Genomic DNA, 19,604 nt, shown 5'->3' on the forward strand with positions numbered 1-19,604 from the left:
CTACAGTTTGAAATTTGAGATGTTAAATTTTAAATCGATAGAGTTTTGCTGTGTGTTTTTTGTTTCTCTTTTGTTTTGTTGAGGGAGTGGGATGGATGCTGGGGAGAGCAAGAAAGGTTCATTATGTTGTTCACCAAGATCATGGAATAGAATCCATGGAAGATAAACATAAAATTTCTTGTTGCTAAAATTATAAAAAGCATTTTATGCACTTTGGCAATCAAATTTGACCAGATCCTCCCCAAGAAACAATTAAGTTTTCAATTAATTAAGAAACAGTGATTATGTGCAATTTTCATCAAGTTCAAATTCACAGCACAACAGAAAAACATGTTTATTTGTTACCAACTAATCAAAGAAATAGTTAATACAAACCATATAAGTGCTTCTTTTGAACTTCTCTGTACATAAAGTGGCTTATAGAAATAATCTCTTTAACCAAATATGCAGTAAGTCTTAGAATAAACTTTTCATTTCAGAATGAATGCATAATGAGGCATGCATTATTAATGCCATAATCTCAAGAGTAAAATATACTGTAATTGCCATATGCTGTCAATCAACTTTAAAATGAGATTATGATACAACAAAAACATACTCAGCAGCATATTATGCTATTATATATCAATTTTCAAGACTTTTTTGAATTTCATTAGGGAAAAGGTCGTTACTTCATACTTCGGTGATTTCAGAATTCTATGATTACTGACTCACAGAGGACAGAACAAAAAGTGACGGAAAACTGGTGCAAAACACCTTCGGTAGAATTTTAGTCCCAGAGAAGCGATCTGGTTCTTTCATATTCACCCCGGTGTTGCCAGGTTTACACTCCAACTGTCTATTTTGTTTAAAGAACTAATTAATTTAATAGCACCAAAATTTCAAAGATACAACTTCTCTGTTTTCTGAAGAAAACAAAGGAATCACAGAGTGTTATATCACCTTCTCAGACTATGTACCAAAATCTATCAGGCTTTGTTTTTTATACCCCATGGTCTATAAAACATTTTAATGCTTTTTATTTAATAGTTAATGTTAAGAGAGGTAGAAGTACTGCTGCAAGCTACAGCTGCTTTCACAATTTAAAATTTGAAACCAACTAATTTCATCATGTCTGTTAGAACAGTAGATAAGAGCTGCTATATTACACATGGGGCTCTACATCACTGTCACCTGAATGCACTATTCAGGTAAGTAGCTTAGGCTTTCATTAAAAGGGTTTATTTCGCTTTCAATTTGCTAAAAGTTATTGTCTGACTGACAAGATGTCTGAAAAGAAAAAAAAAAAAAAAAGACTCTTGAACCAACTCGGGAATGCAAAAGAAAAGAATCCCCCTTGCCATCAATGCCAAGTCTGATCTGCCACAATCCTGTAGTCTAGAAGAGTTCCAAAGAACTCTTGTAGAAAAGTGCTTCCATAAAACACACACACAGATGAATAACACAACTAAAAAGCTCTAATATAGTTATTTCCTTTGCTACTATTTAGAAGAGAGGTCAATAAATACCAAAGTTTATTTTAAAATAAACAAACATTATCACAATTCACGATCTATTCCAAAGGACTATAAAGGTAAAGATACTTTGCTATCAAGGACTTGATAGCTGTGGAAACCTAAAAACTGAACCAAAGTCCCAGGATATTTACAAGAACAGTAAGATGCACATGGACTTTTATGCCTGCTTGTAACACATTTTCATGGCTGGTTACAAAAACACCACATGCAAGAAATATGAAAACACAAACCTAAATCTGCCCCCAGTATAATGCCATTCTATCTCAGATTAGGACATATTTCTGTGTAATAGAATCTGATGTCAATTTGCAAAACTTACCCACTGTCAGTGAATAAAAATTCCAGATGGGTCATATAAACTTCCCAAAGGGGGACGTTGTATCGCTGAGCCAAAGAAACAGCAATCTTGTATACATTTTCTTCAAGTGTTCTTGTAGAAAAAAGCCATGAAATAGAACAAGGAAAAATTACACTAAGCCCCTAGAGACAGGACAGTAAGTATTACCATTAGGAGAGCAATGATTTCTTGTTAATCTTATTCTCTTCAACCAAGGACCTAGATTTAATTCACTAGTTTTAAACCACTGTTAAATAAAAATACACAAAGTGTGCCTTGTTGCATTTTCCACGTTCTGTGGTCCATTTAGGGAAAATTTTGAAATCAAATCAAAATACAGAGAAATTTCAAAGACAAATACCTGCTCCACATACACCTTGGTTCTTAGTGACAGTTGGGTTTCTGCTTAACCTTTCTGCTACAGAAAAAAAACATAATTTTCCTTTAAGTTACAAAATGATAACCAATGTGAACCAAGGCATCATAGCATTTACATGATGCAGCCCTTATTTAGTTGCAACATCTAAAGTCTTTGGTATGTAGATTGGTATGTAGATACTCAAAGCTTTTCCTAGAAGTTCACAACCAGAAACACTGCTAGTCTTTGGAGGCTGAAAAAAAGTGTGAAGGTGTCCAGCTACACTCTCTAAGTGTCCCACAAACAGTAAAAACTGTTTGTGTTATTGCCCTTTAACAGAACAATCTGTTAAGTGATGAAAGCCTGATGTTAACCTCATATTATTTTCTATTAATCCACTGAAGTTAGTACAGCTCTAAGATCAGTGCAGAAGAAAGCAAAGAAAGGAGCAGTTCTTGTGCATGGTTCTTAGCCATCTCTCATCTGTGTGCTAGCATGCATTGCTGAAGTACCTGAAAATATGCCTGTACAGTGCTGCTCAGCTGGAATTTTGATGATCACCTCCATGCTCCCACAAACAGGCATTTGGAAAATCAGGGCTGTCCCCCCCCCCCCCCCCCCCCCAGTGTTGTTCTGTTAAACCTCTGTTGTATTATACAAATGCATATGTGCACTCACAATCCTTGTACATATCAGTCAGCTACAAAGCATTACAACCAGAACTGGATTCAATTATAATGACAAGAAATGAGATTGATGTTTCCAGCCATTCATCCTCAGAAGACGTAAAATGAAACAAAAAAAAAAAAAAAACAAAGGAGAAGTAAAATGAAGATTCAAGCTAACAGCCTTTAAGTCTCATGCTTGGAAGAGGAAAACAAAATGGAACACTATAGCTGTTTGAATTCTGCAAAGCACTGGGGAGAAAAAGATATGTCTTAACTAGAAGACCAGAGCATCAAAAGCATACACAGTATTTCAGAGACTAATGACACTATTAAGAGCTACAGTACATTGAAGAGGTTTTATACAGGATATTCTGGTTTAATCTTCTGGAAAGGGACCTATTTCATATGCATCAAAATCGTTCTGAGAACCCACTATTCATGAACTAAATTATGGAAACTCCAATTGCACCATAATTGCACAAGTTTTCTAATCCAGATCACTCAGGCACAAAAAAAAAAAAAAAAATCTAACAGAAGTATTTTGGTTCAGTTACATACAACAAGGAAAAAACAGATACTCATTCATTAAAATCAGCTTCCAATAAAAATATTTAAGCAGAAGCAGTGATAGGCTGAAAACATCAGAGTAATCGAGTTGGGGCGGGAGGAGAACTTGACACAAGTAAAAAATAATTTGGAAAGTTTATACACTATGGTTGGCCTAAAGCTGCATGGAACTTCAGCTGATAACTCAGGAATTCCAATTCAGTCTTGCTCTAGTTTCCTTTATTACTTCCCTGACATATTCTTGCTTTATTTTTCCCAAATTGAAAACTGCTTAAGAACTAGCCTTGATTAAGTCTGTGAGGCACCTCAATCTTTAAATGTTTGATAACTAATGTGTAATAAGCTCTAATGAGAATTCACCAAAATATGGAAGATAATATTGACATAAATTGTTAAGTAGTTTTAGCAAACAAATTCTTCATTCTAGTACAAAGCTTTTTTTGTAAATAAGATACCATCTCTTCCAGGTTTTGTTCCTGCAAACAGCACTTCATAAAAGATTCAAAACACGAGCCATTTAATGATAAATCAAAAGCAAGCAAGAAAAAAATATGCTACATAATTATATTAAATTTGCACATTGTTTTCATCAGAAAATGCAGATTAGGAGTCAACTGAGAAGATTAGAACAAGGAAGCTGTGAGCTGAACAAGTAATTAATTGTATCTTTGCAACTGCCTAATACAGCACGACCACTCAACTACATGCTATGAAGTCTCATTTTTACTAACCCTTCGACAGTCTAGTGGCAATTCAACTGGGAGTGCTTTCAAAACATATGGAGTTCAATATATTTGTTCACACCGTAGAGCAGTTGCATGCAAATGTTAATAAAATGTATTTTTAAAACGAAGAGACATTACTATCCTACAGCTTACCTTTTTCCTATTCTGGGAAACTTAAAGGTGAGAGAAAAGCATTCTAAATATCAGAACAATATGCACAGTGGAGGCTTCAGTAATTCCAAGTGATTACAAAAAAATATATTGTAATATAGGGTAGTTTTGACTTAATTATTAACAAATAAAATAGTTTTATTTATGGTTTAAAGCCAGTAACAAGAAGCTGGGGTTCTGAGATTTGTTAATTCGTTTTGCTACAGTTCATTATAAACTGATTCTTGTGCATACTCTAATAGATTTCAGTGGCAGGCATACAGAAGATGAAAGGAAGAGAACAGACCTCCACCTGTGCCCTGATTTTACTTTATGTTTATTAACTGCTAATATTGAAGTTAAGAGTTCTATCTTCCATTTAAAGTTATCGACCCAAATGTTTGAGTAATGTTTTATTTAAGTGGAATAGTTGAATTGCAAAGGCCCCAGGTGTAGCAGTTACAGTGTAAATATCTGAAAGAACTTGCAACTTATCTTCTAAAGGTCAGCACTACTTTCAATTTGCTTTCCTGCTTTAAAGCTTAAAGTAATTCCATTTAAAAATAAATAATGAACACTTAATAGATCTTACTTACTCTGCCAGTCCCAGTATTGTTTCTCTCTTGTACTGTCCATCTGCTGTAAACCTCTGCACATCTACTCCTTTGCCAAGTCCTTGCAGAATCTGAGCTTGAGTGAAATCCAGCAGTCGTTCATTGTAGTAATGCAAGTGATTTATCAAAGTTGCAATTTCTTCAGGCCACTCTTTATAGCCATACTGAGTAACATGCTGTGTGACCATCTTAATCAACTCTTTTGGATCAGCCTGTAAAAATAATTGGAAAACACATTTGAAAATATCCTACGTGTTCCTTTAAAAAAATTACCATTTTATAATTGATTCCAGTGTTCAAAATTGAAATATTTTTCCATTTTTGAGAAATCTTAAGTACATAAGTATTGCAAGATGTAAGGAGTACTCACTATGACTTTAAAACCTGTCCTGAAATGTTTTAGAGTTATGCTATATGCTACAAGAACTCACACTAACTTACCTAAACGTACTAAGATTAAAAGTATGTCACTGTGACTGAATTTGTTTTTAAAAAACTCATTTTTATTACTATTAAGCTAGACAACTGATTTATAAAACTTATAAAGTTTTTCTTCATAAAATTTATAAAGCAACTCTGCAAATCTCTCAGTCACAAAACTACAAATAAGTTTATTCATAAATACAGACTACCTCAAAAGAAAAAATGGAAGCAATACCATTGAGTCTTTTTTTGTTGTTGTTTGGTTTGGTTTAAATTGCTGATTTTCTGATATACTTTTATTTTGCAGAATTGACAAAAGGCAGCATTTTCAATATCAAGCACTGGTACTTTCAAAGACCAAGAAGTGTTGCAAGATCTGCAAATTACACACAAGACATATTGCCTACACACATTCATTTTGTACATTAAATGCTGAAATCTTCAAGTAATTAAATATTGATCATCTACTGGTTAGGATAACCTTTGTTTACAGAATAACTTTAATCACAAGGAAAACTTACTTTTCTGCATCAAGTGCATATTTAATCCATCACTAACTTCTGTAGTCAAAAGCCCGCGTAGCGAATTAGAACATGAACCAAATACAGTAAACATGTTTGAAATGGAAAAGGAATATGTGCATTACAAAGAGTTTCCAATTACCTCTGGGTAATTGGCTAATCTGGGCAGTGGCTACGTCTAAGCCCCTTCACTAGAACAAAGCTGTGTCTGATACATCACTCAACATGATCAAAGCCTTCTCTCTTCCAGAAGCTGCAATGCCTACAAGTCAGCACCACGACTTCTGTGTCAAACCCACTGAGGATGGAGTGCTGCCTACAGTGTCCCAGCACCTAATACTGAACTGCATTGCTTTACAGTGAACAGCCACTTAGAAATACCTTGGGATGCCAACTGTACGTACAAAATTTTCTAAAATAACTGATTTAACTATTGTGATCATAAATATTTTGAAAATAATGGACAATGTACTTTGCTTTTATTATTAAAGACTGGTTCTGTTAAATTAAAATCTAAAACTTACAAACATGAACTACAGTGTACAGCAAATTAAAAATGTATAAAACATCTGAACCTTGAGACACGCTTGAACTTCTCTGTGGTTTGATGGTCATTCTAAATTGATTTATTTTTTTCCCCCTTTTCAAGTCTTAACTGACACGCTGCTCACAAAGTCATATTAAATGCTACAGGGCATCCTTTTTCCTCTCCACATGATATTTTTTCTGAAACCCTCTAAACACTGCAAACTCATAGATTTTATAAACAACATCAGTAGTTCTTTCAAGGTTGTTTAAGAGATTGGTAACAGAATAATAAAACCTCAGAAAAGAGATAGGCTGGCAGAGCACTGCCTCTACAATGCAATTACACTGGCTGGAAACCAATACACTGCTGCTTATTATATACCCTGGTATCTAATTTTAGGTGATACACTAGAAAACAAAGCACTGGAAACAGGAAAAATCAGAGCAAGATGAGGAAAACTGTTTAACATAATTGCCTCAATCCTCTGTGCAATCCACTAGGAAAGGCAGGTGCCTCTGACAACCTCTGTGGCTAAGTTTGGTCTCTTCAGCTAGGTTCCCCCTCTCTCCATGAAGAAAAGCAGAGTCTAATGTCAGCAGTCTTCTTCCTTTGCACAGCACACGGGATTATTCATGAAGTACACAAAGACAATCTTGAAAATATTTTCAAACACCTGTCAGAACAATTCCTTGAAAAATTGCTTCTGAAGATGAGAAGACAACACTTTTTATTAAGTTTCCTGCACAGCACCAAGTTTTTCACAGTGAGGCTGAATATAACTTGAATATTTACAACAGTAACTTATAAATAATATTAAGGCAGATTGAAAACACTTTACTTTTGTTCCACCTTTATCTTCAACACACTGGCCCAACACAGGCTATAAATTTGAAATTCCTCTTTTAAAAACAAATTCTGCCACTTGACTTCCAAACACATTATTCTGACCAAGTTGCAGCCTCTCATCTGACATCTGTCATTGATGCCAACCTTCATTCTTCATGTGTCACATCTCCCTAAAGGCATCTTTGTGCTATCCTCCACATTGCCTGTTCATGCTTCAAAGGAGCACCTTAAGGCTATCTAATCAGCTTATCATTCTCCTGCTAGTACTTTTGCCAAATAATACCTACAAATAAGCCTGCAGTTCTGCCAAGACTGCCATATATCAAACTAGTAAATACATTTTTCACTGTTTTTCTTATCTGAACCTCTTCTACCTTGTTTCAATATCAAGCTGTAACTGAAGTAAAATAAAAAAACTGGATCAAGGACAATTACAAGGACTGAACTTCTGAACTTCTTAATGACATAATTAAAGATCAATATGATTGTTCCCTGTACAAATACCCATGTATGTGTATCTTTATATGTGTAATACAAAAAAGTTCATCACATTCCTCTAGCTAAGCAACTGAAGTATGAAATCTAATAGCTGGTAAGTTAGGATATACACATTAAAGCAAAAGAAAACAATTGTTTTTGTTGTTTTCTTTATTAATTGGGATCCTTTGTCAAGGATTGTGTTGAACTCTCTCCAACACTAGAGATCTTTCAATCAACTGTTGCCCCTTCCATCCCCTACAAGACTTAGACCCTGAACTATCCAAGTATGTGAAATCAAAAGTTAGAGAAATCCCACAGCCTGCTCCATGCAATAGCCTATAGGGGATATCAGTGAGTCCTTATACTTGTTTTTTTTAATCCATGAAAACTTTTTTCCTGAGTTGCATTTGTTTGCAAAACTCACACACAGTGTAAATGAATCATACAGTTTTTCTTCTGTCTGATTTGTCATCTTTGTCAGTTTTAAAATGCTTTCTTAAAAAATAATGTTGCTTGTGCAGCAATTATTAGGCATTCGAGACAAGCTCACTGAGAAAACACAGCTGAAGCGTTCAGTATCGAACTGTTCAGAACTTGCATTTAATAGCCTTAAATAATCATTAACATTTCCACATTTTAATAAGATAACTTTATGAAAATAAAAGCACGAATACTTCTGCATCCATTAGGTACCTAGTTCAAATAGACAGAATGCTGTATTATGCTTATGTGGCAAGGCTTTGGTAGCAGCAAGCTGCAGGGGTGGCCTCTGTGAGCAGAACCCAAAAATGCCACAGATCATAGAATCATAGGATCATAGAATGGCTTGGGTGGCAAAGGAACCTTAGAGATCATCTAACTCCAACCCCCCTTCCACGGACAGGGATGCCACCCACTAGATCTGGTTGCCCACAGCCTCATCCAACCTAGTCTTCAACACCTCCAGGGACTGGGCATCCACAGCTTCTTTGGGCAACCTGTTCCAGTGCCTCACCACTCTCTGAATCACGAATTTCCTCCTAACCTCTCATCTAAATCTCCCCTTTTTAGTTTAAAATCATTCCCCCTTGTCCTATCACTACACTCCCTGACAAAGAGTCCCTCCCCAGCTTTCCGGTAACATAAACTCCTTGAATGTGACCATCCAGCCAATTCCTTAGCCATCAAGTGGTCCATCCATCAAATCCATGTCTCTACAATTTAGAGACAAGTATATCATGGGGGACAGGGTGAAATGCCTTGCACAAGTCCAAGTAGAGGATGGCAGTTGCTATTCTCCTCCCCACCAACACTGTAACCCCGTCGTAGAAGGCCACTGGATTTGGCAGGCATGATCTGCCCTTAGTGAAGCCATGTTGGCTGTCACCAATCACCTCCTTTTTCTTTCACATCCCTTTAAAATGCTGCTTTCAGCCATACACATTAAGAAAAAAAAGGGGAATATGAGTCAGTCTTTCTCCTGTTCCTCTCCTGAAGTGGCAACAATTTTACAGCTACGGTAAAAATAATGATAATGACAATAAAAAGACAGCTTTCATGTAAGTGCGTCATTGATGACATTAGAGCATGATAAGCTATGTAGCCTGTTTACTTATTTTAAGACCAATAATCTTTCAAACTGTTCTAAAAAGTAGCATTTTTTGCCTTTTTTTTTTTTTTTTAGTGTAAATGATCTTCAGATTGCAATACAGAAATGACTAGGAACATTGATGAGAAAAGCTGCCAAGATCATCTAGGCTAATCTGCTCATAATCACCATGAATGCATAACTGATTTTGCAGACCTTTCTGGAGTAATGTAATGATTAAAAGGTAATGATCAAAAGCTGCAAACATAGTGAGCCATTGGAATCTGAATGGAAAGACGAAGAATGTTTTAGTTGTGGCGGATTCTTGTAATACCAGATTTTTTTCAAAACATTTTAAGTGATCTGAAGAAAAAGATAATGCTACAGAGGAAGCCACATACACCACCCAAAACCCTAACAGTTAGTAAACCCAGGAGATGATGGTACATGAGCAAAACAAGATACCAGAGTGAAGGGCATGAAATTCCTGCTACAGACACTGGTGCACACTGATCATCATCCCTGCCTCTAGTTGCTGCCAATGTGCAGTGCTTCTATGCAAACCACACCTCTGGAAAGCACTGATACATTTCAGGGAGGAGAGGAGAGTTCTTCTTTAATCCTTGCTTGCAGCAAAAGCCACAATCCCTGTAGCAAGAGATTCAATGTGCTACAAATCTGATCCAAACAAATATAAAAGAAAAAAAGAGACACAAGCAAAAGCTTTTTTTTTTTTTCCCCCCAAGTACTGAAGCTGGGAAAGAAAAAAAAAAGGTTTATAGGAAAGAAAGTTTACCTATGCCTGTTTACTCAAGAAGTAAAATCCATCCCTTTATAGGATGCCTTTTCATTAATTAAATCAGTAACACTTGCCCTCCACCAAGCCTGCCATGCATGAATCAAGAATACATTCTCACCATGACACAGCATCAGATCAATTTGGGGTGGTCCATCTTTCAGATCATGGCTGTCTCACATTTGATCTGCTCAAAGCAAAAGCTAAAGTTCATGACTGGGAGCCCGAACATCTCAGAAATAAAAGCTGTACTAGCAGGATTCAGATGCAAGGATGCATCCTGTTTCTTTGTCCTCTAGCTACATACACTGTTGGGTAACACAACAGAACACTCATGCATCAGGATCAAGAAGCAGCAAATCTCATTGTCCGCCAGCGAAACTACATCAAGTCAACATACAAGGATGCCTATTTGTATACCTATTGTAAGCTAAAAAATGCTTCAGAATAATGTCTTTGCTACACATACTAACATAAAATGAAGTAGAGATGAAATGAGATGTTAATCCTCAATTATCAAAGACACAGGTATGTCTTCTTATACATACAGACAATATTAAATTTATATTTCAGGTTTTTAGAATCTTAAATGATCCATCAGATGCTTTTGTAGCATACTTGAATGTCTCAGCTGTATTTACTTACAATGATTTTGAAACATGTTGATGCTCTTAAAAAATTGCTTGTTGGCACAGTACTGTGCATGGATGATACAACCCTGCCATTTCATACTGTACTCAAAAATGTGGATCTGGATATTATAGATCTGGGAGTAGAGCTGTGGACTCAGATTCCCTAACTTCCCTCCTTGCACTTGCCACAGATTTTATCCAAATTTCTCTTTTTCCCCTATATACTGAAATAGAACATTTTAAAATTTTACTGAAGATCAATGTCTGTATAAAACAAATGTTCCCAGATCACAGTTTAAAAGCCACTGTTTTTTGAAGCTCTCACTTTAAAATGGCCAAGTTTAAACTACTCCCGAACATCCTGAGTACAACTCATATTACGTCATACAAAAAGTAGATTACATACTTGAAGTACACAGGTGACTGAGAACTCTACAGTCTTGATGTGCCTAGGGGTTTAAGACTAGCACTAACTTGAAAGAGTTATTTGAATTTCCAGGGAAATTATAAAAAAAAAAAACAAATATGTACATTTACAGTGAAATTGGTGTAAACTAATTCATGAATACAGAAACTAGCTAAAGCTGGTAAATTGTGAGAGGAACACAAAAGCACAGGCAAGCAGTTTGCAAAAAAGCAATTTCCCTTTCACAGGAAATGGAAGAAATTAATTCTTATTTCCAAAGTCCTGCTTCTTTCCATTATCAGGCAATGTGGACATCCAATAACAATTCAAACGGCAACACTCCTCGTCATTTTATGACTAAAAATAAGTCACGAAAACAAAATCTGGAAAAGATTTGGAAATGACAGTATTTCAAAACTAGACTAAAAAAGAGCAAATTATTTATTTGTCTGTTTTAGTTTTTGTTTATTTTAATAGAAGGAATGTTTTGTGTTTTCAATAAGCAATGCTGAAGTGCAATGTTTGAAAGCTGAAACACTTATAATAGGAAGGCAGGCAGCATACTCACTCCGCTGCTGCTTCAAGATCACTATGTGGGAAAACTACCTCAATCTTATAAGGAGAAAAGGTTGCCCAAGATGCTGGTACAAGTAAAGATGACAGGGAAGTGGAAAAGTGGAATCCCAAGAACCTTTTCTGCAGGCAAATCCCCCAGAAGAGACTGAATAAAAAGCACTGAGTTAAGCTGTTAGCTTTGAATTATGCATCAGACCTTGCTTGCACACAACCTTGGGAATATATTACCTGTTGATTTTATTTCTGTTTCAGAAATTACACTAAAGCTGATATTAGAGTTGGGCTAAGGAATGCACAACACCTATGAAGAGGAATCATGTTCTATGATTTTTTTTTTCAACTCTATTTGCAGAGGTAGCAAAACTGCAGGCTAAAATTATCAGAATACAAAAAAAAAAAGGGAGGAATAAAATGCTGTTACAATTTTATTTCATGCATACATCATATTTTAAGGTCAAAAAGCTATCCATGACAAAATGAAGTCATGAAGACAAAAGAATAGCCGATGTATTTGTAGATAATTTAATGTAAATACCTGCATGCCATTGTAATTTTTGCCTTGAGCTTTTACTGAATATATTTTATGATAAATTCCTAGCAGATAAAACTTGGCTACAGAAGTAACATATGATCCTTTAAGAGCCAGCAGCAGACAAAATAACGACAAAAAGTTATTCTAAAGTGCAAGCAAAACCTCTAAATTAAATCAACATAGTTACTAATACAGAAGCCAGTACTGCTGCAGGAAAAAAATGCAAGTGACTGCTGATGCTAATAACATATAAAAATAATTTTAAAAGTTGTTAAGGCAGTTGCTTCCACAGTTAAGTTAAATGACTTGTGTCTGAAGAGTCGAACAAATTGCTCTAGTGCTGTTTTAAATGCTTTTTTGCTTTGTTTTCAATCAGCTCTTCCAGCAAGAGTGAAGAATAATCTGTCCCAAGAGAAAATGTTTTGATAGCTTCTCTTCTCTCATGTTCTCTTGCAGACTCTCTCATATTGGGTAGGATACTGACAAGTCAGACTTAAGTAGAAAACTCATCTTGTCATTTCAACTGAAAGCTGCTTTAGGGGAACTAACACATGATAAATGCAAGGTTAAAATGTCAAATAAAAGAACATCTCTGAAAATAGAAAATTACTACATAGTTTTGCATCAACTACTGAATTCATAGTACGCAGTTCTTTTCCCATTTGCAGTCAGCATTAATATGTCTCAATTGAGACATAAGAGACAAATGACTAAATAATGTTTCAATTTCGGTAATTATCCTAACCTTCTGACCATCTCCCTTTTCTCTAAAAAAAAAATATTTATTTTAATAATAAATGATGTTATGGATGTTCCTTTAGAATATGTCTTTACTCTTGATCTACATGGCCACAGCTTTAGTCATACACAGACTTTGATAAAAGCATACATTCCTAGGGTAAAATCTGTGTATAACATGATATCGTTTTAGTTTCCTGTGTACAATATCATATGCTTTTAACTGTAGTTACCTGACTAGGTACATGCAAATATTTCTATAGTTTACTAATTTCAAGCTTGAAAAATATTCCATAAGCTACATAACAGAATAAAAAAACCATTTTTTTCAGTGAGCGTCTCAGTGACCACCTTCCCTTACTGTGATATTTTTCTGAAAAGCTTCTTAGGCTAAATGTATCCAGACCAAAACATATGTCCTCAACTCTCCAAACTGGGGAGGTGGGGTGGAAAGAAAAAGAAACAGAAGAGGCAACTCAATTCCTGAGTAAGAGAAGACTGCCTGTAGCTCTAAACTTACTTATATTGACAATCCAGATGAATAACACTTTGCTAAAGTATTTTATATTCTAAAAACAATGTCACATAAAATTTCAATCAGGCTGCTTGCAAAAATTAATTTTGTTGACAGCTTTACATTCATCTGTAAATTATGAAGCGGTATCATGTTCAAAGTAGAAAATGCTGAACCCTTTAGTTCACTGAAATAGCTGTCTAGCTATTTTTGTTGGTGGTAATTTTTTGTTTGTTTGTTCAGTGCTAATTTTTCAAGCAAACTTGAAAAACCATACCATCATCTGAAGAGTAAAGTAAAAGAGAAGATAAAGTGAACTGACTACAAAAAGACTGCTTCAAAAAGCTGGCAATCACCTTTATACTCTCTCAGAAATGAACAAAACCCCTTGCAAGAGAAAAAGCAGAAGTTATCCCAACTCCCTGGCATGAAAATCCATAAGTAACTCTCCAGAGGAACACAGGCAAACTAGAACTCAAACTTCCATGAAATTCAAGGTTTGAAGATCTTCTGTTCTGAAAGAGTATTTCTGAACAGCTGGCTTAAGAACATTTGCTCTGCTTTCAGAAGTGGGATTTAACAGTATAGCTTATACAGTCCTCACAAAATAAAAATGAGCAACATTGCTATAATCTCTTTTTTCTTTTTTAAGTATAATTTACCTTGAAGAAATAAAATGATGCTTTGTAGTGTTTTGTGCTTGGCAGACAAAGAAATATGAGGATATGCAAAACACTGGCTTATCTATATCAAACACACTTTAACCAAAGGAACATAGTTGTCACGCTATGACTGCCATGTCACTAATTGCTGGCTTACTATTCCAGGGATGATACCAGAAGACGTTAAAAAGCCTCCATGGGGACTGCTAGTTCAGGAGAGCTTACTTGAGTCTTAAGCCTTTGAATGTAGTAGCATTTAGTGAGCTAGGGGAAAGATTGGGAAAAAAGAAGCGTGTTTGTTGATAAATCACTAAGGAATAAACAAACAAGTGAGGAAAAAAAAAAAACTAACAATATGTGACAGGTCAAAGAGGTAATTAAAAGGGCTAAAACAAAACAAAACAAAACAAAAAAACCTGTGAAGCATCTTACAAGGAATGGCTAAGCTGATAGCAATGAGTTCTGAAAAGCAGCTCAAAATCAGAACAGCTAGAGAATTGGCAGCATCACTTGGTGATAAGGTGTGAAAGGAGCAGGGATGGATAACCCTAGCAGGGGAAGTCAATGAGCTAGCATGCCACTATGACCAGATGGCATTCACCTTGAGTTCGAGAAACACAAACATGAAATTACATTAAATGACAGGCTTAGGTGCATCAACACATGTTATAACCACTGTGCCAGAGTACAAGACCTATCTAAAAAATGGATTTCAAGAGGATCATCACAGGGATGACAGACCAGAGAGTCTGATTTCCATCCCTCGTAGACAGACTCCATAATAAAGAATAAGGCCACTGAACACATGCATAAACTGTTTGGTGGGAAAGAGTCCGCATGGCCTCTGTAAAGAAAAATCTGCCTCATTAACTTGCTGGAGTCCTATGAGGATAGCACTCAACAAGCACAGTGGTAAAGGACATCCTGTAGACAACAAGCATAAAGACCTTCCAAAATTCCTTGGTAAGTTTTCCCACCAAAGTCCAGCCAAGAAAAAGTTGTCATGGTATTGGAACAAAGGTCTTTTTAAGAACTGAAACCTGGTGAAAAGAAAGGTGAAAGCTTAGTGATCACTTTTCAGGATAGGGAAGTGCTAGCAGCAAATCCTCCAAGGGCAGGTTCTGACAGCACTTTTATCCAGAATCTCTTATCAACAATCTGGAGAAAGGATGAACAATAAACATTTAAGTTTTCTAATGATGCTATGTTCTTTGAATTATTCAAATGCCATACAATATGTCATTACAGTGCTTTGGCTACTTTAGTATTAAAACCAAAACAGAAAACGAGTAACACAACACCCACACAAGATCAGTTCTTAGATTACCAGTTAAAGTCTCACTCATGATGCCTTCCCTCAATGCTCTCCCTTCTCCTTGGCTCTCCTCCCAGTCAGACTCTACACATACGCAGGAAGGTCAATGGGAGAAAGAATAGAGCAGCATAGATTCAAGGAGTTACGCTCTTGTCTCTCCCAATTTTTGTCTTCAGAAGCATCAGGTATACACTGGACTTAGAAATAGGAGCATATGCCAAATGAGATAGATGCACAGATACTTAGTTATTTTTTCTTCCCACGTATTAATGGGTAATAGTATCTTACAGTGTACATGCAAGCAGCATAGGATATAAGAAGATGATAAGTGGCCAAAAACAGCAGCAAGAGAAGGAAGTGCATACAAACTTGAAATTGATGCAGAACATAAAACAGAAAATTCAAGCAGCGAAGTAAACAGGAGATGATATATTGCCAAAGCAAGTTTTCTAGTTTTCAGAATCACTAACTGAACAGAAAGAAGGGCAAAGAGGAGGCAAGGTCTTGAATCCGGACTCAAAACAGCAATAGAAGAAGGCATGTTTTAAGCCAATAATAAAGGGCACCACCATTTAACCATCATGCTAGCTTGTGGAAAAAAAGCCCCGTTAAGAAGGAATGAAACAATGCATGCAGTGTTAATAGGCTCCAGTAAAATTTCATGTACAGTAATCCAGTTTGAGATTAAAAAAGCATATGTTATGTCTGAGTTAAGTTCATAATTTAGCAATGTGATAGGATATTATTATTATCATTAAACACAAACATGAAATTATTCATTATCATTTGATTTCCAGTGAAATGTTACCTCATCTGTGCAGACTTACCTTCTAGCTGCACTACAGTGCCACGTAATTTGGTTTTAAGCCATTAGAACCAATAGAACACAAGTAGCACATTTTGTAGCTCATAAGATCTGCCTTTCTCCCTCCTCTATATAGCTTTCTTACTTGATATTTATTAGAGTTCAAAATAAGTCTGTATTTTCAATATCCTAGACTGAGAATAATACCTAAAATAAGGACCGTGAATGGGAATTCTGCTTCTCTAACTTAATGCAAGTGTATCTATAATTAGGGTTGCTCTAATACAAATAAATGACTAAATCATCTTGGGGACTAGGTCAAGCCTGCAGAATGAACTCCCATAAGATCTGTACAAACCTCTGTGTATTTAGTGCCAAGTTCAAAGCACACTCACTCCTTTTGACCTTGCTTTCATTAATGAAAAAATGTGTATTTAAACATATATCAGTATGCAACAACGTAAAAATTGTTCCACATGCTGTTTTTTCCCTAGGGGAAAGAAGATGAGACAGAATAAGCCACACATGATGTATTTGTCACAGCCACTCAAAGCATTTAAAGACTACAGATGTCACGGTGATGAGGGCAGTGTGGTGAGCCTGAGCACAGATCTACAAAGAAAGATGTGAGCAGACAGAAACAATAGTCTGACAATGACAGGAGAAACAAAGAAAAATAAAAGAAAAAGCAGAGGAACTAAAGTACACAAAAGGTTATTATACAAACAAGGAAGGAAAACAGAAAAACAAAACTAGAGGAAAGTTGTTTTGTAGACAGGTAATTTATTTGAGGTGAAAGCAGACTTAATTCTGCCTCTTCTGGAAAGTTGGATAGAGGCTTACCTAAGCAGTAAGCAACAGAAAAGGGAATCAGGGAATCAGGTTACGTGTATAGAGGACATTTGTCATTGTATAAAAGCACACTTTTCACAAAGTAACTCAAAAATCGGTTAAATCAAGCTACTGTGGAACACAGTGGTCCCAACTAGAAGTCCCAACTTCTTCATCAACTCTAGACTACATCAAAAGCATCACTACAATCACTGAGGTTACCACTTCAACACATTGAATTTCACTCCTGTCCTTTTGTGCATTTCAACTGGCATTTTATTGAATGAAAATAACAGGTAAGGTAGTAAAAAAAAAAATCTAAGAATTGCTAAAAGAATATATAAGAATATGCTAAAATAATTTTTCTTCATCTCACATTAATTGCGGAATTCCTCTGCAGTTTAGCAGTATTTGTCAGAAATGTTGCTTGATGCTCCAAGAAAAAGCATAACCTCCCAGCTAAGGTCAGGAAAACACTCTTCTCCCAAACCATAGAAATACTTCTATATTAAATTATTAGCATGGAGATAGGAACATAATAAAACAATTAACCTTAGGGTAATTAAACTTCTCACTCCTTTTTAGAGAAAATAAATGCCTGCATATATGTATACTGGTCACTTATCACATCACCCGAAAAGGACAAATGAGGAGACAAGCTGTTAACGGAAATAAAATCATCCAGGAAATATCTTGCTCAGTTGTACAGCTTCCCCTCTCATCATGAGCAAGAATTTTTCAGTGGCAAATCAGAGTGGCAGCTGGAAGGAATGCTCAATAAAACTTTGTATTCTTAGATGATATATCTTAGTCTATACGAGACTAAACTTTTGACATATAATGCAAGAACAATGCAAAACCAAGCAGCATTTTCCAAACAAACAGATTTTGGTTATCAAGACTCAGAAGCACTGCTGGTTAACAGGCATCTGGCTACAGGGACGAGTGGATTCTGTCAGGAAAGACACTGGGGTGAGCTAGATCCAACCTAACCTAGTTAGGAAAGTTTGAAATTAATCTCAAAGGGAATGGAGAAAGAACCCCAGAGAGAAGTCAAGGAACAATGGCTGGAGGAGAGCTGGCCTACTATAGGACAAATATGACAATGGATATGGTGTAACGACAAAGCTGCTTGAACACGTTGAGTTTTTCTATGGAAGAGGTGATAGAGAAAAATGTATGGGTCATGATTAGAGAGATTATACAAAGAGCAGCATTGTAGTATATTAAGGGCTACAGACAACTTGATAGAGAATAAATTAACAAAATCCATCAAAGAATTGCAATATCAAGGTTCCTGCTTCCCATGGAAAATATTGTTCTGGAAAATAAAACCTGCTGGGAGGGCAAGAAGGAAGAATACAACAATCCAGGAGATTTCTGGAATGTCAGGTACAGGTGAAGGAAAAAAGTTGGAGAATCGGATATTCAGTATCAGACTTCGCTGCTGGGACCAAAACACAGTAGTTTCAGATTTTAAGGGAAGGCAAACAGCAAGGTAAAGATGCTGGACTTTATGAGGTTGGACTTTGCCTTTAAGGTAGCCTCCCATGCAATTGTCACCTGTCAGTTTTCTAAAAAGCCAAACTGGCCAAGGTGAGCTGATTGAAGTTAGAATCACACAGTAACTTGGAGACAACTTTCACAAAGCACATGCAAAAGGCAGGTGCAAGAGCAGCATTACTCAGCCATGGTGACACGTTGCCAACTGCTAAGCTCAAAAAAGCAAAAAAGAACATACAAAAAATGAAGATGAGGATGAATTTCATACAAACAGATTTTCATTAGGATAGAAGAAGAATATAGAAATCTTGCCTAGAGACGAAGAGTTGGAATTAGGAAGACTATGCTGAAGTCAGAGCTGGAAATGGATATAAAGAATATTAAGAAGGGTTTCTACAGTTAAACCAGCAGCAGAATGTTTTTCACACCCAATCTATTTCTCAGTATTTTATTTTCTGTCTGGCATGATTTTCACAGATCCTTAACAGTTTTTTTTATTTAGTTCTAGAACTCTATTAATGTCTCCCTCAGGGTAAGAAATTAATAAAACTCAGATGCCCTAAACTCTAACTATTATGTCTAAATTGTAATAACAACTAAATTTCAAAATCTAATTGTCTTGGGTACAAAAATACAGTAGTACTTTACCCCATATTCTTTTGTTTCTCCTTATTACAGAGTAATAACTTCATCAGAAGTAGATATTCTCCATCTGATTTTCTTTTGGACATCAACAATACAAAAGAACATAGTGAGAATTTCTGGCAACCTATGATTCTGTTTTGATGCGCAGGTATTAACAGTACCTCAGGTCTCAAGAAAAAGTCAAGCCCTTGTCCAGCAGAACTACAGATTCCTTCAAAATGTGTTTTCTTAATTAATAATTCTTGCAACAACTTAGCAATTTTCGTCCTGAGAACATTTCTCCTATTATTATGGAGATACCCATGTATGGTTTTTAAAGACAAAATGTTACTTTAAAGCAGACATAG

At 35.9% G+C, this 19,604-nt stretch overlaps 1 protein-coding gene across 3 annotated transcripts in view; it reads right to left on the minus strand.

Moving 5' to 3' along the window:
* Positions 1–19,604, minus strand: part of NBAS (NBAS subunit of NRZ tethering complex) — a 178,030-nt gene that overhangs the window by 70,758 nt on the left and 87,668 nt on the right. For all 3 annotated transcript variants that reach the window (XM_068678623.1, XM_068678621.1, XM_068678622.1), the window contains 2 exons: positions 4,919–5,148; positions 1,837–1,947 (listed from right to left, as the gene is read on the minus strand). In XM_068678623.1, the coding sequence (XP_068534724.1) occupies positions 1,837–1,947; positions 4,919–5,148 (341 nt within the window). The remainder of the gene's footprint in view (positions 1–1,836; positions 1,948–4,918; positions 5,149–19,604) is intronic.

This window comes from Anas acuta, chromosome 3 (assembly GCF_963932015.1).
Source record: "Anas acuta chromosome 3, bAnaAcu1.1, whole genome shotgun sequence".
Taxonomy (NCBI): domain Eukaryota; kingdom Metazoa; phylum Chordata; class Aves; order Anseriformes; family Anatidae; genus Anas; species Anas acuta.